The sequence below is a fragment of the Adiantum capillus-veneris genome, chromosome 23 (genome assembly GCF_014529385.1).
Source record: "Adiantum capillus-veneris isolate H3 chromosome 23, ASM1452938v2, whole genome shotgun sequence".
Taxonomy (NCBI): domain Eukaryota; kingdom Viridiplantae; phylum Streptophyta; class Polypodiopsida; order Polypodiales; family Pteridaceae; genus Adiantum; species Adiantum capillus-veneris.
In genome coordinates, this window is record NC_140953.1 from 38,136,730 (window position 1) to 38,160,739 (window position 24,010).

At 46.2% G+C, this 24,010-nt stretch overlaps 2 protein-coding genes across 2 annotated transcripts in view; one reads left to right on the forward strand and one right to left on the reverse strand.

The window, feature by feature from the left end:
* LOC147427662 (uncharacterized) overlaps window positions 1-24,010 on the forward strand; it is a 141,833-nt gene that overhangs the window by 112,973 nt on the left and 4,850 nt on the right. The window lies entirely within an intron of this gene.
* The window catches only part of LOC147427663 (dynein-1-alpha heavy chain, flagellar inner arm I1 complex-like), a 316,587-nt gene that overhangs the window by 112,479 nt on the left and 180,098 nt on the right, over window positions 1-24,010 (reverse strand). Inside the window, exon 35 of the mRNA XM_086496532.1 lies at window positions 7,183-7,549. Within this exon, the coding sequence (XP_086352658.1) occupies window positions 7,183-7,549 (367 nt within the window). The remainder of the gene's footprint in view (window positions 1-7,182; window positions 7,550-24,010) is intronic.

The window sequence follows — 24,010 nt, forward strand, 5'->3', positions numbered from 1 at the left end:
AAGATATGATACTGTTGGTCTAATGAGGGTGGAATCTCAGAAACCTGCTTAATTATTCCTTACATAGTATTCATGTAGGTGGTTAACAGAAAACAAAAGTCCAGGTGATGCTTTAGACCATAGCAATGAAGGAAATACTTGATAGACTCAATAGACACACAAGCGATGTGGACTCAACCTCAGTACTCTGCAATGAACCAAAGTGCTGGCTGGCAGAAAGCTCAGCCCCAGACCAAGATTGTGACTCGGATACAAAGGGGGTATATTGGCTAGATAGTGCAAGGCAAGTGAGCTGAGTATAGACCGATTGACTGCACAACTACAAAGACTTGATTGAAAACCAGTTGTGGCAGGAAAACTAGGTCGTGCTCTCTAATGTGGGTGCTCCTCAGTGCAATATGCACAGAAATCTCACTCCATGGCACACAACAAAACGATTAAAAGACATGATGACATAGCTGAAATGATATACAACATGAAGATGACTAAAAGATAAAGAAAGGTACACCCCAAACTCAACATGAGCCCATCTACCCTCAAATGTATCAACCACAGATTGGCTGGAATCACACAAAGCTCAAGACCACGTGCTCTCAAGATACAACGGGGTGTCAAGGCTCAAACAGTGCAGGGGAAGTCTGTGACAATGACTTCGACTCTAAACCCAATACCACTAGACCATCCAAGACTGACTATATATACAATGACTTCGACTCTAAACCCAATACCACTAGACCATCCAAGACTGACTATATATACAACGGATGTATCCCAGCCATAGCCGCTAAGAAACATCTTTGAGAGATAGCTCCATTTATATGGACTGTCACAAACGGGAGCACACACAAGTAATCAATAAGCTGAAAATAAATAGAATATTGACCAAAAGAGACGAGGGAGAAGATTGACATAATATTGGGGACCAAAAGATGGGCTAGCCCCCCCCCCCGTTCCCCCCGAGAATCTTTATTCAGGGAGAATCTTTTCACAAGAACAAGAATTGGAGAAACCCCTCTGTTATAGATCTTAGACTCGATGGTCATTTCCTTCCCATTAGGGAACATCTTGAGAGACTAGCTCTACATTCCTTCCGGTTTGCACTCGAAGCATCATACGCAAACCGTCTCGGATTATATTTCCGGAATCCCCTGAGCGTTGGTTGAAGCTTCCTTGCTCCTTCTCTGTGACGGAGTACTTGCAAAAAGCACAAACACAATAGCAAAGAATTGTAGAGCGTATGCACAACTTTCACCTATCACTCCTAGTATGGAAAGGCGACCTCCATACTCCAACTTGTCGCGGTCACTTGCAGTTCTGTCATGGCAGAGTCTCCTTATACTAGTGCCGGCAAGTTTGGGGAGAGTGGGGCGCTTGGGTTGCTTTTATAGGCTGTTGGAGGCAGTAGGAATAGCCGGTGCACCTCCTCCATCATATGACACATCAAATATGACTCTTCCTAATGGCTTTTATCAGTTCTGGTAGATCTATAGTTTCTAACTTATCAATTTAAGTGGACATATTCAAATATCCTTATTTCATTAAATAGAATAGAAAATAGTTCATTTAGCAACATCCCTCTGGCTTCTAAACAACCGTCCTCAACTGTAGTGCTTGTACATATCCTTCCAATTTTGGGATAAGATGCTAATTCCTGCTCGGTCATCCATTGAAAATCCAAAGTAGAATAGTTCTTAAACTTTACCAAATACTTTCATGTATATCTTTCCTCACTTGAGTTGCCACTTCTAATGATGAATAATTTGCTCTAGGCGGAGTATTTCTTCTATTACCTCAACCTCAGGGGGTTCCTCAACAATAGGCTGACTTGGAGGCGGTCCCCCATATGGCCGGAGTAAACTAACATGGGAAGCATTATGGATCCTCGAATTAGGTAGTAGCTCTAATCGGAATGTCACATCGTTCACTTGGTCAATTATCTTAAATGGCCCATAGCAACGATTGGAAAGTTTTACCACTTTCCCTTTATTAGTTACTTGTTTCTTTAGTCTTGCCTTCTCAAACTTAAGTAAGACCAATTGACCGACTGTTAAGTCCAAATTCCTTAAGTGCTTGTCTGCAACTTTCTTATGTTTTTCCTGAGAGTGCAATATTGCTCTCTTAACTTGCCCATAGGCCGTGTCTATATCTCAGACAAACTCATCTCCTGCAAATATCTTACTCTTAGTTAAAAGGATTGGTGGAAGAAAAGACTTACCATAAAGAATCTCAAAAGATGCTTTTCCCGTAGACGAGTTTACGGGGGGCAAATACTTTTCCTAGTCAGACTGTAGGTCCGACACATATGATTTCAACATATCCAATACCGTGGAATTTGCAATATCACTCTGTCCATCCATTTGGCGATGATATATAGAAGACAAATTCAACTTTGTACCAAGGTTTTCAAAGAAGGCACACCAAAAATTTTCTATCATGCGAGAATCTCGATCACTCACAGTAGACTTGTGCATCCTTAGGGTGATTCCCTATCTGCTGCTGATACCCGCTCTTTAAGTCCATGCGACTAAAGATGCTTGCATCCTACAACTTATCAAGAATATCATCAATCCGAGGAATCGGAAAGCGATTCTTGTTTAGAGATCAGTATACTGTCTATGCATATTCGAAACGTGCCATCTTTCATCTGCACAAGTAGAACTCCAGAGCAGTAGGGTGAAGAAAAGACCTTTTTCCAGAAGCTCGTTGACTTGCATCAAAATTTCCTCTTGCTGAGCAAGACTTACCTTGTAAGGGGGTTGGTTAGGAGGAGAGCTACCCTGTATGAGATCAATGCAATGATCTTCCTGACGTTCCGCCATCAGGGAGAGTTTCAATTAAACAATCCTTATACCTTTCAATAAATTGATAACGTTTAATTTCAAGACTCGAGAGTGACCCCTCGTTAGATTTGACCTTTTATCCGGTAAGCAGAAACACACTTCAATGTTTCCTTTTTTATGAAGTTATGGCTTACAATAGGTAATAGCAAATCCTTAGCATCAACAAAAAATTTAATGTTTTTGCTCTCATGCTCAAAAGTGAGAGACTTTTTCACATAGCCTGGGACCGGTTGCATGTGGAAGTGCCATGGTATGCCCAAGATGATATCACATCCCTCAATGGATGCCTTCAAAAATGATTCGTGGTCCTTGTACTTGCCAATCCAAAGATTGAGCTGTCCTTGCACGAGATTTGCATTAGTGGTCAACCCCTTGAATGCCGATCCGGATGTGACCGGAGTGCCTCGCTGAGCCAATGTGAGGCCAAAGCATTTTGCATCAAGTGAGATAAAGTTGTCTGTTGATCTGGGATCATAGAGGATCAATACCCACTGGTTATTCAATGATACCTAACCCTTTAGAAGCTAAGGCTTCCCTTTTTTCGTTTCCGTATTCCCTTGAACATCAAGAATAGAAATTGAGCTTGATGGAGGGGGTTCCTTTTCCGTTTGTTCTTCTTCAAAAGATGCTTGTTCCTGCCATTGCTGTTGAACAGGGAAAGAGTATCATGGGAATACACATTCATGCTCTTTGGGAAGCTGTGGTTGAAGGCTTGCTTCAAACTTCCACATCTTTTCCTAGTCAGAGATCTTCATGAAAGAGGTAACTTTCACAAAAACCGACCAATACTTGTCAACGTAGGCCATGACTTTCTCAATTTTTTTTTTCCAAGAAAAAGATCCTTGTATTAGTTAATACAACTGCCCAATGGGCTACAATCTGCCTCTGCTTGAGAGGGCTACATCAGCATCTGGGGAGACTCTCCCAGTGAAAACATAAGAGATGTACAATGAGGCTAATCCAAGAGATGGGAGGAGGAAACAGCCACCCTGGTGGACGATATTGCCATCTAGGCGCACCACCATAGTGAAGAAAGGCTATGGGCGCCAAAGTCGCAAGAAGGCCTCATGGCGCTCCCACATGTGGTCGGAGCTGCCGCCCCCGAGTGTGTGGATCAGCTCCAGCCAAATGTCATGGACAGTCTCCGCCAGTGGGACTAGTCGAGCCTCGAAGATGCAGAAGCAGCAGGCTTGCCAGATTAACCACAGTGCTAGGCTGCAAATGAGCCCCCAACACCACTCTCTATCTCTGCTCCACTCTTGAGGGACTAACTCTGTGGCTGATTGGAGTGTAGGCCGGCCCTCCTGTATTACAATCATCTTGCTTACCGAAGCCATCTCAAAATGAAGTGCTGGGCCCATGAGTGTGGACCAAGCTGTAGCACCCCAGTGTACTGAGCTGAGAGGCCGTTGTGCACCAACCAACTCCCGACTGCAGTAGCTCGATGTGCAACTAGCCATTGGAACATGGTGACTCGCCTCGGCTGTTTGCTGTCTACATGAATCCACAATCTATCAGATATTGTTGCCTCCCCCTTGTGCAAGAAATAAGCGGGTCTGCAACATTCTTTGAGGGATCATCATGTAGTGGATAGTGTTGCCTCTTCTGTGCCGCAAAAGAATACGGATCCTTGACAAATCTGCAATGTAGTGAAAAAGTGCGCAAATACTGGGAAGGTCTCACAAGGATGTAAAGGCCTGCTTTTGACCAGAACTACCACCCACTCCCCTTATCCTGCTGTCGGTACGTTTCTGTGCCTCTTCCTTGCATCCCTCTGAGCACGCTTCCCTGCTATCATGCAGTCCTACTACAACTCTGGCTCTCTCTCTACGAACACCCCCCAAAACTTCCAGCATAGACCGTGGGCTTCTTGCTCCGCCAAATCGATCCATCCCCTACTCTTTATCCAACCACTGCTCCTCTCGCTGCCTGGTCCTTTGCCACTCAGTATTGCCTCAATCAGAATACACCACCGCTAGTGAACACAAGAGAACAAAGGAAAGGATAGGAGGTAGAAGCTGGGTAAACATACACAAAAAATAGGCTGAACGTGGATGAAGGGCTGGAAGCTTACTTCTGGAAGCAAAGGAAGGAGTGGCCTGCAAGATTCATGCAACCACCTACAACGTAGAATCTTTGGTTTGACAATGGGAAGGAGGAGGAGGTGGAACAGGGGAGGAAGTTCTTATTCTTTACAGAAACTTCAAAGTTGTGGAGAAAATGAAATGAAATGAAATGTTATATTAACGTCTTCAAAAGGCCAAAATGACCTATGAGACCAATCAGTTACAAAATAGTGAATCTAATACCATGTCTGGGTACAAAAGAACTAGAAGTGGAACAAAATACTACTACTACTACTACAATCTAAAACTACGTGGGTGTAGCAGCTGATACAATAGGTACCCGGTAAACTGGATGTAACAGTGTGTGAAACAAAGATGGAAGAAATGGTGAGGATCCATCCTCATCTGCACTCTGGATGTCGAGAGAGTATGGCTCGAATCTTCTGTTGTAGTCTCCGTCGATGCTGTGTAGCTCCTCTCCTCAGTCGCGGTCGTCTGTATCTCTGTAGCTCCAATGCTCGGTCGATGAGAGTGCCAGTAGTGGTCGAATGAGTGTGGGACGAGCTCTGCAGTGGTGGCTGCTCCTCTGGCTGTCCCATATCTAGTGAAAAGAAATCTGTAATGTGTCTCTGGGACTGCCTCTCTCTAGCTCTGGAGAGAGGCTTTCTTAGAGTGTAGAGTTCTAGTGATAATCCGTTTCTAGAAGGGATACTAGACATCTGATTGGTCTTCACTTCTTCAGCTATGCTGCCACCATAGAGGATGTGGCTCTTGTGAAATATAGGTACACACATATTGCTAAGAGCACAGATTTCTTTCCAATGAGTATAAACCTCTATTATAGAAGAATTCACATCATCAAGTTAAGTCTTCTTGTTAGTATGGACCAAATTTTGCAATATTCAAATATTTCAGCCAAACAATATGTCGTTGCTTGCTTCCACATGTGCATGTAATTTCTGGTTATTGGTGTTCTTGGCTTTCTTTTCATGAATGCTTGGAGTGTCAATGATATTAAAGATAGGAATAAATTTTTTGTAAGAGGCACAATTTAAAATTTGCATGGCTGGAAATCCGCCAATTGATTCTCAGGGTAGTGATTTGGATATCAGCAACAGTTCTGAAGGCATAAATTCAGCTTATGAGCGGCATTTTCCTTCTTTGGTAGAAAGTGCTAGAAGTCTGTTGAGTCTTTGAAGACGCCTAGGAGGTCTTGAAGACTTAACCCCCATATCTAGCCTTGATTTGAGGCAATCTTGTATCTTAGATTGCCCTAGGATTTTATCTTTTGGTGATACCATTTATGGTGTTCTCTCTGTATTATTCTGATGTAATTCTACCTTGGGGTCTGTTCCCTCGAGGTGATTTTAATAGAAAGATTTTCTCTTTTGGAAAAAAAAAAAATTTGCATGGTTGGAAAGATTTTGTGCTCGTGTTCTTGGTACCGATGGCTATCACGAGACTTCTCTCAAGAGGTTTGCAAGCAATCTTGATCTCTCTTTGAAATCTCAGCCTCTTTCTTCAAGGGGGAAACAAGCGAGTCCCTTAGGTCATAAATATCTCACAGTCCCTTTTAATAACAGAGATGGTTTTTCGACCCAAGCTTGAGTAAGTGACCTTTGCATCAGTAGCGTCCCCTAGTTCCCTTCTAGTCTCTGAATTGATTCTGAAATCAAGTGTGTTCCATTGTCTGCTCCATTAAGTTTGCTAGCAAGTCACTATAATTCCACTGCTTTAACTTTGGGATATTGTACCTTAATGGTAATCCTATCCTGAATCCCTGCTTGAAAAACGCTGCTACATCTCATGAACCCCTTTTGTGCTCTATACTCCATAAAAAGTTAACAGGAGAGTAAGTATTTGTGTTTAGGAGTTCTTTATGCACATCTCCAGAATCAAAATAATCTATCAGTTTTAAGTAGGCATACTGATTGGTCCGGTATGAGAAATATTGCTAGTAGCTACGAACACCTCTTGAACACAGTTATGGTAGAAGTGAAAACAACCACAGAAAGTAACAAAGAAGATAAGCAGACACAATAGAAACAGAGCTCCAGTGACAAGGTAGGATTGGGTCTTGTCAGATGGCTCAGGGAGTTTAAAAGTATACAGGTAAAACCGCAATCCAGCGATTACACACACAGCAGATCTCCAACACCACCCCAAAACTTTGAATGCAGAGAACCTTACATAACATGCAAGTTAAAGTCTTAACAAAACAAGAAAACCAAAACTTTTCACAAAAGTTAGAGAAGCAAAATGGCATGCATTCTAACCAGAGTCACCATTCCAAGGTTCTTTTTTATCCACTCTGGACGATCACTTTTGGCATAATAAAAGACCCCTTCTTTTGCGATCTGATACAAGGAGTATCTCATCTCAGCTTCTACAGATTTTATCCAACTCTCTATGGGACCATCTGTTGTGACAGGCGTTTGAAAGTCATAAGTTTCTCCTTCTGATGAGCGCATTCCAACAACTGTTTTGTTTCTTTCCCCAAAAATAAGAGCTGCACAGTTGTCAAACATTTTAAGCATGTGTTCTTGTATTGTAGTTGGATCTGAACTCCCCAGCACTGAAAGCAGTTCGTCATCTGAAATGAAAAAGAATCTTGGAAAGGCATTTCGTTTTGTGTCCAAGTACCTGCAAATAGCTGGCTTTATGAGAAGAATAAAAGAGCATACTACCTTTTTTATAACTTTGGGAAAAACAAAAACAGAGGAGCTTGGAAGATGGTTATCTTAAACCTAGGAGTATCTTTCTATACATATATACTTATAGAAACATATGTCATTATGCTCGAACATGTGGGCAAAAGGCCATTGATTCAAAGAAAAGAAAGAATACTAATTCTCTACCAGTGGTGGAAAGGGAGATAAGAGCCATGAAGGTGCTGCATATCCTTATCTGGTATACCCATTCCTCTTCTCTCAAAGATTGGGTACGTGAACCCAGTATTGATAAATTGCTCTCTCTTCATTCCTTTACCCTCATTGACCCTCTATTTTATGCGAAATTGTTACCCTATGAGCATAGAAAAGCTGTCATGAGAAGTATTATGCTAATGGTCATGTCTTTGATCCTATGTGGTAAATCTCATGCTAGTATGCACAAAGAGGTAACCTGTAATAGACTTGGACACTCCAAGTCGAGAATCTACCGCAATAGACGAGAGCAAACTGAAAGAAGTGAACAAACTCTGAGAGAGAGAGAGAGAGAAATGAAATGAAATGAAATGTTATATTAACGTCTTCAAAAGGCCAAAATGACCTATGAGACCAGAAAGTTACAATGCGGTGTATCTGATACAAGGTCAGATTAACAAAATAAATTAAACTAGGATAACAAAATATAAATATAAATACTGCGGGATCCTAAACTAAGCAGTACAATGTGAAGACAATATGGGAGGGGAGTAGAGATCCATCTTCATCTGCACTCTGGACGGCGAAAGAGTATGGCTTGAATCTTTTTCCATAGCCTCCTTCGAAATTGTGTAGCTCCTCTCCTCCCTCGGGGTCATCTAAATCTCCCTAGCTCCAAAGCTCGGTCTATGAGAATGCCAGTAGTGCGGGTAGACCTCTCCACCGTTGCTAGTTGCTCCTCTGTCTGTTCTTCTGGGTGTATAGTATCCAGTGTAAAGAAATCTGTGATCTGTCTCTGGGGATGTCTCTCTTCACCTCTCCTCAGTAAAGTTTCTCTATGCTTGTGTAACTCAAGTAGATAAAGCCCAAGACATCTTTGATCCTCATAACTCATGACCCTAGATAGAGGCCCAAAACCTTCTCTGAATAGACAGTGAAAACGACCTCGTATCTCATAGTACACTGTGCAATGACATATGCAATGTACTTCTGTCTCTGGCTCTAGATGGCATACGCGGCATATTCTGTTATTTGCTGGTGTCCCTCTGAATATGCCAGTCTCAATCTCGAGTTGATGTGAGGACGTGCGTATCTGGCCAATGGCACAACGCAAACCATGCGAAAGATGCGTGTCCATATAGCTAGGTCGAATTACAAACCCATCCCCCGTGAGGTGGAGAAGATGCTCTCTATAGAAAGCCATCTTTGTGCCCAACTCTTGTAATGGCTCTATCCATGTCCTGCTCGTGTCCAACTGGATCAAATCCTGATGGATGAGTCTATTAATCTCTACCCGTGTCAGAGACCTCAAGGGTGCCTGAAGAGAGTATTGAAAAGGAGGCAACCTGTCCATAGTGAAACCATGTGTCTGAAACCATGATGTCATCTGAGCATACCAGCATGATGTATCCCCGTTAAGAGCTAATTGTCTGGAGGACTCTAGAGCCACCCAAGCATATCTGTCTCTGGTAGTATCCCACAGACTGTGTACAAAGGAGACTGATCTTGTGAGCGCCTCAATCTCCATAGGGGGGGCAGCTAATTCCGCTCGAATGATATCATGCGGTACAGAAACCTTGGCTCTAATCAGCCGAGAGATCATAGATACTAGGGGCTTCTCCATACGCCTCCACCCATCCTGGCCTATAGAAGGTCCCCAAACCTGCACCCCATATAACATAGTAGAGGCAGCCCTGTTTCACTCCAATGGTAGAGTGAACTAAATCAGATACCCCTTCCGGAGTGCGTACCCGTCCCATCACTGATCTGTATAAGGCCATAATCCCCCAAATCACCTCTATGGGCACCCCCATCTCCTACAGTCTGCGCATCAATCGAGCTCTTGGTACCATGTCAAATGCTTTACGAAAGTCCACAAAGCTACAATATATTCGTCTCCCATGTGCTCTGCCCTCCTCAATGATGGCCCTGAGTGTCAGAATATGATCAAGAGTGGAGAAACCCCTCCTGAAGCCGGCTTGACCCTTTGCTCGTACCCCCTCGCCCTCTGCCCAATTACTCAAGTGTTGCTCTAGGATGGATGCATACAACCGTGCCGATGTGTGTCCAACCATGATAGTGCGGTAGTTCCTAGGCTCTGTAGGGTCACCAGCCTTGAAGATGGGCACAATATTAGACAATCTCCAAGTCTCAGGTAATCCCTCACACATGGCACGATTGAACAACACTGCGAGAACCTCCATCAGCATATCCCTGGCATGTATAAAGTGCTCCGATACGAGACCGTCATGATAATATGCCTTCCCGGTCTTCATTCTGTCGATGGCCCTTTGTACCATCTCAGGTGTGAAGAAAGTGCTCGTAGCTGGGCAAGGCTTGGTAGGGTCTGGAAGGGGTTCTTGTCCAGGAACCGTATATAATGATGTCGCATATTGGCCCCACACCTCAGGTGAAGTAATCATTGGGGGATGGGAGTGCTCATGGAAGAGACACCATGCCTCTCCTGAGTCCCTACTCAAGAACATCTGATACAAGTCTCGCTCCATTTGGGCTAGGTAAGCTCGCTTCTTCCGTCGCACAAGGCGTCGGAAAGCAATCCGAGACCGTCTGTAAGTGATGACTCCTAAAAGAAGATCCCTCTGAAGCTGGTCTCTCATCTCTCTGCACTCTTTATCATACCAACTATTCTGGGGCATGCTCCCAGAATGTCGTCTCTTGCCCGGCTGAGTGTGTGGGTATGCCACTGATGCAGCCCCGTGCAATGTCTCAGTCAGTAGTGTGGTGCACTCCTCCACTGAGAGACCTGTACCATTTGTGCCAACTGTGCCTTCCAATAGACGGTCCCAGATCTCCTCTGAATAAACGAAATCAGTCTCTGGAGTAAATGTATAGCGGGTGTGTGACCTGCCTCCTGATGTTTGGGTTGTACTATACTAAAATTTAATGGATAGTGTCAAGAGAGCATGGTCTACTGCTATGCCCACTGGCTTGGCTCCCACTGTGAAATCCTGAATGCAGGGGATAAAACTCGGTTGTGTCATAACATAATCCACTGTACTGGCCCCATGTCTATGAGGAAAGCATGTGAAACCGGCTGCTCCAGGAAATCGCTGTAAGCCATTAAGTATGGCTAATCCATGTGTAGTCGTCATTTCCATGAGGTATCTCCCATACTCCGTTTGCTCTCTGTCATCTGAGCATCTGTCAAGCCCCAACTCACCCACATTCAGCTCTCTAAGCATCTCATCTGAAGTGTCGTAGAAGACTGTCTGCGAGTTGCCCGTCTGGGCATTGAAGTCCCCTAGGAGAATGATATCACCATCCCTAGAAAACTCCCAAATGTCATCATCTAGGATAGAGAAAGGCGCCTACCCTTTGGATGCGGCATACATTGATGTACTGGGAGGAAAGTAACATATGGCAATATATAGGAATCGACCTGTGTCAAGTCTCAGTCTCACCCACATATATCTAGCCTGATCATCTCTTCGTACAATATGCAGTAGTGGTTGTAGTTCCTCTCTGAATAGCACTGCTACTCCTCCTGAACCTCTGCTCCCGTGCTCAGATCTCGCATTTGTCCTGTGAGCTATTTCCCATCTGTATCCCACCACATGTGGCATTACCTGTCTAGGGGCTTGATGAGTCTCTGAGAAGAACACAATATCCTTGTCTTTGAAACTCTCCTCAAATGCGCCCACGTCTAACCTCATAGACCCATTATAGTTCCAGGTAGCCATCTTCAGTGTGGTCCCATAGGTCTCGCACCGTCATGCAGTACGCCGCTCTAAAATCACCATACGTCCATGCTTGTCCGTTGCCTTCTTATGCCTTGCTTGAGACTTCTCAAGAGCCTCACGCACCTTTTGCAAAAGTAGTCTCCAGATCCTAAACATACTGGTCTGCTTCAAAAATCTTATCCTTGGTACTTAGAATAGGTGGAACCTTCTTAGCACCCTCAATGATCTCAAATGGCATCTTTCTTATAGACATATGCACTGTATTGTTGTAGGTAAACTCCACCAAGGGCAAATACTTCTCCCACTGAACGTTCTCATCAGAGATGTAAGACTTCAACAAGTCCAGAACCACTGAACTCTCAATCTTCGACTGTGCATCTGTCTACGTGTGGAAAGAGGGCGAGAATTGTAACCGAGTACCAATATTCTCCCAGATTGCCCTCCAAAACAAACTAGTAAAACGAGATCTCTATCTGAAACTATAGACTGAGGCATGCCATGTAGTCGAAGTACTGTGAGACAAACAATTTAGCCAAATGATCTGGCCTAACCATCTTCTTGACCAGAATAAAGTAAGCCTGCTTGCTAAACACTCTGCTACCAGACCATCATGATCATTTGCCTTGCTGGTCCTCCTGTCAATGGATCTCTTTACCATCTCAGTGGTAAAGAAGGTGCTGGTAGGTGGGCATGGCTCTGTAGGATCTGGAAGGGGGTCCTGTCTAGGAACCATATATAACGATGAGGCATACTGGCCCCACACATCAGGAGAAGTAATCACTGGTGGAGGGGAGTGCTCATGAAAGAGTCACCATGCCTCTCCTGAGTCTCTACTCAAGAACAGCTAATACACGTCTCGCTCCATCTGGGCCAAGTAAGCTCCTTTCTTCGGTCGCACAAGGCACCGGGAAGCAATCCGAGATTGTCTGTGAGTGATGACTCCTAAAAGAAGATCCCTTTGAAGCTTGGCTCTCATCTCTTTGCAATCCTCATCATATCAACTATTTTGGGGCATGCTCCCAGAATATCGCCTCCGATCCGGCCGAGTGTGTGGGTATGCCTCTGATGCCGCACCATGTACTGTCTCAGTCAGTAAAGTGGTGCACTCCTCCACTGAGAGGCCAGGACAAGCTGTGCATAGACGACTATAGATCTCCTCTGTAATAAATCGAGTCAGTCTTTGGTGTAAATGTATAACGGGTATGCATCCTGCCTCCTGATGTTTGTGCTGTACTATATTGAAATGAAACACACAATGTCAAAAGTGCATGATCCACTGCTACGCTCACTGGTCTGTCTCCCACTATGAAATTCTGAATACAAGGAATAAAGCTCGGCTGTGCCATAACATAGTCCACTGTACTGGCCCGGTGTCTGTGTGGAAATCGGCTGCTCCAGGGAATCGCTGTAACTCATTAAGTATGGCTAACCCATGTGTAATCGTCATCTCCGTGAGGTATCTCCCATAGTCTGTCTGCTCTCTGTCATGTGAGTATTTGTCAAGCCCCAACTCACCCACATCCAGCTCTCTAAGCATCTCATCTGAAGTGTCGTAGAAGACTGTCTGAGTTGCCCGTTCGGGCATTGAAGTCCCCTAGGAGGATGATATCACTATTCCTAGAAAAATCCCATATATCATTATCTAGTATAGAGAAAGGAGACAGTCCTTTAGATGAAGCATATACTGACGTACTAGTGGGAAGTAACATATGGCAATGTATAGAAATCGGCCTATGTCAGCTCTCAGCCTCACCCACATGTATCTAGCATGATCATCTCTCCGTACAATATGTAGTAGTGGCTGTAACTCCTCCCTAAATAGTACTGCTACTCCTCCTGAACCTCTACTCCCATGCTCAGATCTCGTAACTGTCCTGTGGGCTCTCTCCCATCTGTATCCCACCACATGTGGCATAAGCTGTCCAGGGGCTTGATGAGTCTCTGAGAAGAAAACAATGTCCCTGTTATGAAACTGTCCTCGACGGCAGTAACGTGCAACCTCATAGATCCGTTACAATTCCAAGTAGCCATCTTCAGTGTGGTCCCATAGATCTCACACCGTCATGTCAAGCGGCGCTCTACAATCACCACCCGACCATCTCTGTAAAAGGCCATCTTTCCCTTCTCCCTTGCCGCCGTAATCTCTAGCATTACCTCTCTCATATGCGCAAGCTGTGAGAGAGTGAGATCATCAGCGAGGAAAATACCTCTCTTCTTGAAAGTATGCCTCTTTCTCAAGAATTTCTTCTTCTCTTCCAAGGAGGGGAAGCGTAGTATGAGAGCTCTCCCTTTTGAAGAGTCTCTCGGGCCATCATTCTTCTTGCCCACTCTCCATGCCTTCGCGTGTGAAGGCTTGTCCACCCCCATCATGGATGCGAGGCTTGTGACCTCTTTTTCCACATTGTTTATGTCCTTGAGGCTGGTTACCCTCACATGTAGAGCTCGCATCCTCCTCGTTTGTTCCTCTTTGAGGGTCATGTTAATAAGAGTGGGTGTACAAGGAGCTTCCTTACCTTTCCCTTTCTTGGCAACCTCAATCCATTTTTCGGCCTCCTCTACTTTCTTTTGTGTTGCGGAGATAACCGCGGCCCATGACTTCTTCTCCTCACCTTCCTTGATAACCCATACTTCTTCTCTCATGGTATTCAATTCTTCCATCATGGATGGTTGAATTTCGCCTTCTTCGAGCCGCCCACTTTTAGCTTGTGGATTTCGGATGATGGAATCTTGGATGACCACTTCCTCCCCGAGCGAAGCGATCCTCCTACACATGCCATCTCTTTCTTCAGTCCATCTTTGAAGTATAATGCTCCTCTCCTCCCTCCACTCTTCCACTTCGTTTCTCCATTCTCTTACTTCCTTCTCTATTGCCGACATCCTCTTTCCTATCCGCATGAAAGAGGCTTTGTGGGTGTCCGGCGAGGGATGCGTCTTCTTACACGTGGGGGAAGCCGTTGGCACTTCTCCGATGATTCCCATGAGAAATGAAATGCTATATTAACGTCTTCAAAAGGCCAAAATGACCTATGAGACCAAACTGTTACAAAATTGTGAATATGATACTATGTTTGGGTACAAAAAGACTAGAACAAAAATACTACAACTACTAGAATCCATCCTCATTTGCACTCTGGATGTCGAGAGAGTATGGATCGAATCCTTTGCTTTAGTCTCTGGCGATGCTGTGTAGCCCCTCTCCTCAATCATGCCCGTTTGGATCTCCGTAGCTCTAGTGCTCGGTCTATGAGAGTGTCGGTAGTAGTCGAATGAGTGTGGGTTGAGCTCTGCAGTGATGGCTGCTCCACTGGCTGTCCCATATCTAGTGAAAAGAAATCTATAATCTGTCTCTAGGATTGTCTCGCTCTAGCTCTCCCCAGTAAAGTGTCTCTATATCTGTGTAACTGTACCGCGGATAATGTATCGTGCTCTCTACAATGGGTGCTCCCCAGTGCAATGTGCGCAACAATCTTACTCAAAATAGACTGAAAACAAAGGAACAATAGATAACAATTGATCACACAGAGACACAACAACAGACCATAACATATGACTCAACTATCTCAAAGAACCGATACAGACTCTGGCGTGGCAGCACACTCGGCTCCAACCGAGGACTCACGGGTACAATGGGGTGTCGAGACTCAGATGTGCAGGGATGGTGCAGACGTGCTATGTGTATAGACTCGATGCCCTCGATGACGACGCTGGACCATATATGAAGAAGATAATCCCATGACCCAACAGCTACTACTGATATGTACCACCATAAAGAGCCACCAACGGCTCATAAATGTCAGCCATCTAACTCTATCCCCAAACTGAGTGGTGGTTACTTGGCCACGATGTCCACTAGACCACCGCTTGTATCCCTGCCACGTGTCACTGTCCAGCCCAGAGAGTTCGTCCAGTGTGAACAAGACCAGACCAACTGTACTAATTGTGTGTCCTGTGAAAGTGACACTCTAGCCCTGCTACAGGTTGCCCGCCACAAAACCACTCACCGTCTCGGTGAGAGAAATACTGAAAAACTGTGAAAGAAAACCACTAGGTACTGCATCCATACATCTTTCCTGAAGCAGGTGCTAGGCTCATGACCTTACATGCCTCAAAAGTGGAGTTAAAAACACTGCACTGCTTGCAAACGCCTTAAGCCTTTAAATAGGCAGGAACCCAGTATGATTGCATAGTCCAAGAATCCCAATTGGCAAAATAGAATGAAGCTCTGGTCCATGCTTGCAGCTGCAGATGAGCCTTGCAAAAATTTTTGCAACATCACTTTTCTCGAAAAGAGGGATGATCATAAGCCCGAGTAACACCGCAAATAAGGTTAAGCTCCATCATGATAACAGATTGAAAATCCTTCACAATAACAGGATGCCAACCAGGTGAATGCTTGAGAGCCACAAGGAAACAACCAAAAGGCATCTCAGCAACCAAATCAAAAGGCGTCTGAAGTGCAAGGGAGTCGATTGAGGAATAGGAGGGGATTGGTACGATTATGCTGATTATGCAGTATGCTAATGGGCTGATCATGCGGGGTGGGGAAAAACTGGCTGAGGCTGAGAGGGGTAGGGAGGGCTAGATAGGGGCGAGGGGGGGAGATTGGGTGGGTAGGGGTGAGGGCAAGGGAGAGGATGGGTAGGGGGGCGAGGGGTGGGTAGGGGGCGAGTAGTGAGGGGGTAGGGGGACGAGTTGGGGAGGGGGGGGGGAGGGGCGAGTTAGAGAGGGGATTTGGGCGAGTTGGGGAAGGGGTGGGGGACGAATTGGGGAGGGGGAGGGACTAGTTTGAGAGGGGAAGGGGGACGAATTTGGGAGGGGGAGGGGCAAGTTAGTGGAGGGCATTTGGGCGAGTTGGGGAGGGGGTAGGGGGACGAATTGGGGAGGGGGAGGGACTAGTTTGGGAGGGGAAGGGGGACGAATTTGGGAGGGAAAAGAGCGAGTTTGGGAGGGGGAGGGGCGAGTTTGGAGAGGGTTGGGCGAGTTGGGGAGGGGAAGGGGGACGAGTTGGGGAGGGAGAGGGTAGGGTAGGGTTGAGGGGATATGGGTAGATAGGGGCGAGGAGGGAGAAGACAACTATAATAAGTAGGGAAATTATCAAGAAGGACAGGCTTTGTGAAGGGCGTTCACTAGACATAGATGATAGCTTGGTTTTGGTTGGAGAAGCAGACACCAATGGGGCTGATGTTTGAGGGGGGGTGAACTCTTGTAGAGGAGATTCCTTCCCGTTTCTATGATTCTTCATCGGCTCATCAAATTCAAAGACTTTCACCAAGGGCGTATCAGGAGTAGCTTCTATGAACTTCAATCTTTGAGCTGTCTCAGGTGGCTCATTAGGTTTAGTTACCGTGGAAACATTGGAAGAGAGTGTAGCTCCAGGCAAGGAGTGAATAGAGACTACATGACACGGCATAGATTTGGTAGCTTCCAACCACTCCAGCAGATCTTCGTCTGACCCTTCAGATATAGTAGGCTGTTCTTGTTCAGGGTTGGTTTTCTTTGACAAAGAAACTTGCTGCACAACGGGATCCATGCCTCCTTCTAAGGGAATGGGTTGCATCGGGGAGCATGGAGTATGTATCCACATGGCATCATTTCCCCAATCATGAAGTGCTTTAGTGTGTCGCATCCATGGTATACCAATGAGCAAGGGAAATCCGCCCTCCACCTGTGGAAGACGAATCACAACAAAATCCAAACTAAAAGTGAAATCTTGTACCTGCAGAGGCACCTTTTTCACTATGCCCACAGGGTATACTGTCCTCTGGTCGGCCAATGTTATTGTGAAGGGGCAGGTTGAGTAGGCTGCAGGCCTGAAGCCATCATAGTGAACTCAGGCATCATATTGATGCCAGATCCACCATCCACTATCACTCCGGAGAATTGTTGACCCAAAATGGACACTGTCACGCGAGGGCTTCTATAATCAGTGAGGGGAGCAGCGGGATTGGATATCATATAGGACTCGGATGGTCGCACTGGTAGGTGCCTGCCACCAGGACTTGCTTCAGGGTAAAGTGATTGAATAACTGCAAGGGTGTCACTTCTGAAACTCGCATCTAGCCGCAGCATGTCATAGAGGGACACTTGTTGGAAAGTGTTCTTCAAGACTTTCTCTGCTGTAAGCTTCTCTTGTTCTACCAGTGGTTTCTCTGGTACCTTGATCTTCTGTATATCGGAAACTGCTTCTAAGAAAGCTTCATCAATATTGGAGAGCAAAGATTTGGATTCTTTCTTGGCACTGGGGGATGGCTTGTCAATAGTTGAAGGCAGGGTATCCACTGTTGTGAGAGTGTGTGAGGGAGTTGAACTTGCTGGAAAGTTAAGACCGAGAGAGGCTCTCTGGGCCTGAGTGGGGACACCCGATGGCTCCTCTACCAACTGCAGCTTATTTTGAGGGGTAACCACGTGAGTAGAAGGGGACGGTTGAGGAACAGTGCTAACTGCTATCAGATTGAGCTCGGGAAAGGTAAACTCATTCTGGCTTTGACTCTAGTTCGAAGCCGTGGATGCACGAAGTTTAGGGCAATCCTTACTGTAGTGATCCTTTATGTCAGGGCAATGACGGCAGGGAGGGGACCCTTCTGGCAGAGGGCATTTGCTTTGGTAACGACCATATTCCCCGCATCCGTAGCTTAAAATGGGCCGATTCAATGGGCGAGTCGAAGTTCGAGGTGGTCCTTGCTCCTTGTGCATGGAGTTGGAGGTGGAGGCATAGAAGCTTTGAGGTGATGAGGGAGCATGGGTATGATAAAAGCTCTGAGAGGGAAAAGTACTCTGTATACCTTGCATAGGAGGGGCTGTCAATAAAGGTGGCATTTGGTGTGGATGGCCACAGGGAGAAACCATGTTGGATGCACGTGCTGGCCCTTGTTGAAGAGTAGCACCAAGACTTTGCTGTATTTGTCGCAATCCCTTGAGGTAGTAGCAGTCCTTGTCCTCATGCCTAGACTTTTCGCAGAAGTGGCAATAAGCCCGAAGGGGGCAGTCCTGTGGAGGGTGTCCTGGAGAGCGACATGAGCTGCACCATACCATAGCCTTAGTCTCTTGTTGAGACCGAAGCTCTTCTAGCTCGTGCTTGATCCGATCCAAAGCCTCGAGATGTGGGGGTTTCTCTTGTCTAAGAGAGATCGATTTCTTCTCTTCAAGAGCGCGTTGTAGTTTTAGGGCTTCAAGTTTCCTACGTAAAGAAGTCAATGGATCAAAAGGACTTTCCGAAAACACAGAGGGGGTTTCTACTTGATTGGAGTTGGTGAACAGCTTCCTAGCTCCCTCTATTCTAATAGTAGCCGCGACAAACTCCTCCAGAGTGGCGTCGGGTCAGAGACTCTCGGAGTTTTTGTTGAGAAGTTTTGGGAAGAGCCTTCTCCACCCACTTCTTAACCATAAATTCACCGGGTTGCTGGGGAAGCTTGGCAACCAGAGACTTGGTTTTAGTCACGAGTTTTGCAAAATTCTCCTCTGGCTGGAGCACCATGTTGGCTAACTCATCCAACACCTTTTCCTTGTAGTCACCTGGCTGCACAAAATTGTTGTCTTAAGGCTGCCCAAGTTGCAAAATGGTTCTCTGCAAATTGACTGTACCATTTATCTGCTAAGCCATCTAAGGTAGATGGAAAGAGTACCAAATAAGCATCTTCCCTGTTAAGACCACGACCTCTACAAAGAGATACAAACCTCCTTGCATGGTTGTCTGCATCTTTCGAGGAGATTCCCTTGAAGGTAGGAAACTTGACGTTTACCTTGGCCAAAACACTGGTCAATGTCTCCATGGCCTCTTGCTCAGGATCCTGTTGATCAATAGCTTGTTGTAACAAAATGGGAGATAGCTTTACTGGGGAAGGTGACCTGGAAGATGTGGAACCGGATGGAGGAATGGATGATGCCGTATGTGGAGGTATGGGTGATGAGGTTGGTGCACTTCTACTAGGTACCAAGGGTCGTCTTCTGTTGTAGTACTTCAGAGGACTCAGTAGTGCGCTTTGACGCTCTAATGACCGCCTTGTATGTGTCATGCAGCGACCACAAATCCAACCAAGCTTTGGGCAAGAAGATCTTTAACTGCTTTAACTATCTGAAGACAGGTCTAGACTCTACTAGACCAGGCAAGTGACTAGACCCCAGGCTGGTGGACCAGGGACGAGCCTGGACTAGACCAGGGACGAGGAAGGACTAGACTAGGGAGGAGGAAGTACTAGACCAGGACGAGAGCTTGGTTGGACCAGGCGAGGCGAAGTAGGCGAGGTTAGGTAAAACCAGCTAGCTCCTCGATTTGTACCTCAACAAAGAGTGAGACTTCAGTTGAGGTCCCACTGGGTGTGCCAAAAATGAGAGTACCTGTAGCGCGGATAATGTGTCGTGCTCTCTATAGTGGGTGCTCCTCAATGCAATGTGCGCGACCATCTCGCTCAAAACAGACTGAAAACAAAGGAACAATAGATAGCAACTGATCACACAGAGACACAACAGCAGACCATAACATATGACTCAACTATCTCAAAGAACCGATACAGACTCTGGCGTGGCAGCACACTCAGCTCCAGCCCAGGACTCACGGGTACAATGGGGTGTTAAGACTCAGATGTGCAGGGATGGTGTAGACATGCTGTGTGTATAGACTCGCTGCCCTCGACGAGGATGCTGGACCATATATGAAGAAGATAATCCCATGACCCAATAGCTACTACTCATATGTACCACCATAAAGAGCCACTAACTTCTCATAAATGTCAGCCATCTAAGTCTATCCCCAAACTGAGTGGTGGTGACCTGGCCACGATGTCCACTAGACCACCGCCCGTATCCCTGCCACGTGTCACTGTCCAGCCTAGAGAGTCCGTCCATTGTGAACCAGACTAGACCAACTGTACTAACTGCGTGTCCTGTGAAAGTGACACTGTTAGCCCTGCTACAGTAACTCAAGTAGATATAGCCCAAGACATCTTTGATCCTCATAACTCATGAACCGAGAGAAAGGACCGAACCCCTCTTTGAATAAGCAGTAGAAACAGCCCCAAATCTCATAGAACACTCTGCAATGACATATGTAATGTAGCTCTGTCTGTGGCTCTAGCTGGCATAAGCGGCATATTGTAGCAGGCTACAGTGTCACTTTCACAGAACACACAGTTAGTACAGTTGGTCTGGTCTGGTTCACACTAGACGGACTCTCTGGGCTGGGGAGTGATACATGGCAAGGATACAGATGATGGTCTAGTGGACATCGTGGCCAGGTCATCACCTCCACTGAGTCTGGAGAGACTTAGATGGATGACATTTACGGGCCGTTGGTGGCTCTTTATGGTTGCACATATGAGTAGTAGCGGTTGGGTCATGACTTATCTTCTTCACGTCGTCGTCTAGAGTAGCGAGTCTGGACACACAGCACGTCTGCACATCCCTGCACATCTAAGCCTCGACACCTTATTGTACCTGTGAGTTCTGGGCTGGAGCTGAGTGTACTGCCACGCCAGAGTTTGTATTGGTTCTTTGAGATAGTCGAGTCTATATGTTCTGGTCTGCTGTTGTGTCTCTGTGTTGATCAGCTGTTATCTATCGTTTCTTTTGTTTTCATTCTGTTTTGAGTGAGATGTCACGCACATTGCATTGAGGAGCACCCACTGTGAAGAGCACGACACACTATCCACGCTATAGGTGCTCTCATTTTTGGCACGCCCGGTGGGACCTCAACTGAAGTCTCACTCTCTGTCGAGGTGCAAATTGAGGAGCTAGCTGGGTTTCCACTTTAGTTGACCTAATCTCTCGCCCTTCTGGTCTGGTCCTCTCTCGCCCTCGTCCAACCAAGTCCTCGTCCCTGGTCTAGACCTTCCTCGTCCCTGGTCCAGCTAGGTGGTCTAGTCGCTTGCCTTGGTCCTGGACCAGGTGGTCTAGTCACTTGTCCTGGTCTAGAGAGTCTAGACCTGTGTTCATTTAGTCAATTAAAGGTCTTCTTGCCCAAAGTTTGGTTGGGTTTGTGGTCACTGCATGACACATACAAGGCGGTCATTTGAGCATCAAAGCGCAGTACTGAGTCCTCTGAAGCACTACAACAAAAGACGTCAACCCTTGGTACCTAGTAGAAGTCCACCAACCTCATCACCCATACCTCCACATACGGCATCATCCATTCCTCCATCCGGTTCTACATTTTCGAGGCCACCTTCCCCAGTAAAGCTCTCTCCCATTTTGTTTCATATCCCTGCACATCTGAGCCTCGACACCCCAATGTACCCGTGAGTTTTGGGCTGGAGCTGAGTGTGTTGCCACGCCAGAGTTTGTATTGGTTCTTTCAGATAATTGAGTCCATATGTTCTGGTCTGCTGTCGTGTCTCTATGCTGATCAGCTGTTATCTATCGTTTCTTTTGTTTTCATTCTGTTTTGGGTGAGATGTCACGCACATTGCACTGAGGAGCACCCATTGTAGAGAGCACGACACACTATCCACGCTACAAATATCCTGATGTCTGCTGGTATCCCTCTGAATCTACCAGTGACAAAAATAGCAAAAAAACAGTGACAAAACCCTAAAAACAACCAAAAAGCAATTTCACCGTCTAGTATAGAGAAAGGTGACTGCCCTCTGGATGCAGCATATACTGACGTACTGGGAGGAAAGTAACATATGGCAACATAGAGAAATCGACCTGTGTCAGCTCTCACTTTCACGCACACGTATCTAGCATGTTCATCTCTCCGTACAATATGTAGTAGTGGTTGTAGCTCCTCTCTAAATAGCACTTCTACTCCTCCTGAACCTCTACTCTCAGATCTTGTGGCTGTCCTGTGGGCTGTCTCCCATCTATATCCCACCGCATGGGGAATCACGTGTCCAGGGGCCTGGTGAGTCTCTAAGAAGAATACAATGTCCTTGTCTCTGAAACTTCCCTCAAATGCACCAACGTCCAACCTCATAGACCCATTACAATTCCAAGTAGCAATCTTCAATGTGGTCCCATAGGTCTCGCACCGTCATGCAATGCGCCACTCTACAATCACCACCCGACCATCTCTGTAGAAGACCATCTTTCCCTTCTCCCTTGCCGCTGTGATCTCTGGCATTACGTCTCTTATATGTGCGAGCTGTGAGAGAGTAAGGTCATCGCCGAGGAAAATACCTGTCTTCTTGAGAGTAGGCCTCTTCCTCAAGAAGGGGAAGCGTAGTATGAGAGCTCTTTCCTTTGAAGACTCTCCCAGGCCATCACTTTTCTTGCCTACTCTCCATGCCTTTGTGTGCAAAGGCTTCTCCACCCGCATCATGGATGTGAGGCTTGTGACCTCTTTCTCCACATTGTTTATGTCCTTGAGGCCGTTCACTCTCACATGTAGAGCCCGCATCTGCCTTCTTTGTTCCTCTTCGAGGGTCATGTTGATAAGTGTCGGTGTACAAGGAGCTTCCTTACCTTTTCCTTTCTTGGCGACCTCAATCCATTTTTCGGCCTCGTCCACATTCTTCTGTGTCTTTGTTATCATATCCGCCAGTGAAAGACGTCTTCACCACATTCATTTTATCTTCCTCTTTGATCATCCTTACGTGTTCCTTGATTACCTTGATTTCCTCTATCACAGAGGGCTGAATTCACCTTCCTCTAGTCCACTGCTTGCTCTATCAACAAGCTCCCGTTTGAGGGCTGAGACTTCTTCTTTGAGTGTCTGTGAGTCCGTCTTAAGTGATTGTATCTCTGCGTTTAGGTTCTCTTTCTCCTTGTTCCATTGTGCGCCTTTGTTGAAGACCATCTGAAGAAGGTTGGACTTCTCCTTCCACCATCCTTCCATCTCTGTTTTCCATTCCTTCATTTCTCTTTCCATTTGCATCATTTGCTTGTTTGTGAGCATGAAGGTGGCCTTTGCTCGCCGCTTGCAAGTAGGTGAAACATTCATGGCTTCCGTGTCCTGGGAAGGTGGAGCAGGGGAGATGGTTTCCATGACAGGAAAAATTGGCAAGAACAACTAGCACCAGACAAAAAGCACCACCACCCTTCTGTTAGGACTGATTGTCGGGCTGATTGTCCGGGCTCAACTAGCACTAGACAATAAGCACCACCACCCTTCTGTTAGGACTGATTGTCGGGCTGATTGTCCGGGCTTAACTTGCCTCTGCCCCACGCAATTGCAATGTCTCCTTCGGGTGCTTCGTTCACTCCACTCCTACCATGGTGGCAACAACAAGCTCCTTTGGCGATGGCTACCTGCTGTTCACACACCCTTGGGCTGAAACTGTACAGCGGCTGTATGCGTTGAGTGTGTGTTGGTCTGCAGCCCAAGCCAGATCACTCACTGTTTGTAGACGAGACAGTTAGGGGAACTAGTCGCATCCCAAAACTGCCGAGCAAACCTGTGTTGCACTGATTGTAGAGTGCTTAGACCCAAGACCTCCTGTCGCCTTTCACGCTACCTGCTGGGTGCTTTGCACATGCTGCTACTGCCTCCTGTACCTGTAGCATGTGTGTACTTGCTGCATTTTCTTGCGTGCACCTGCTGCATATATGAACTGCTTGCGTGCACAATTCTCTCTCTACCTGTAGCCGCCACCAAGCCTCTGGAC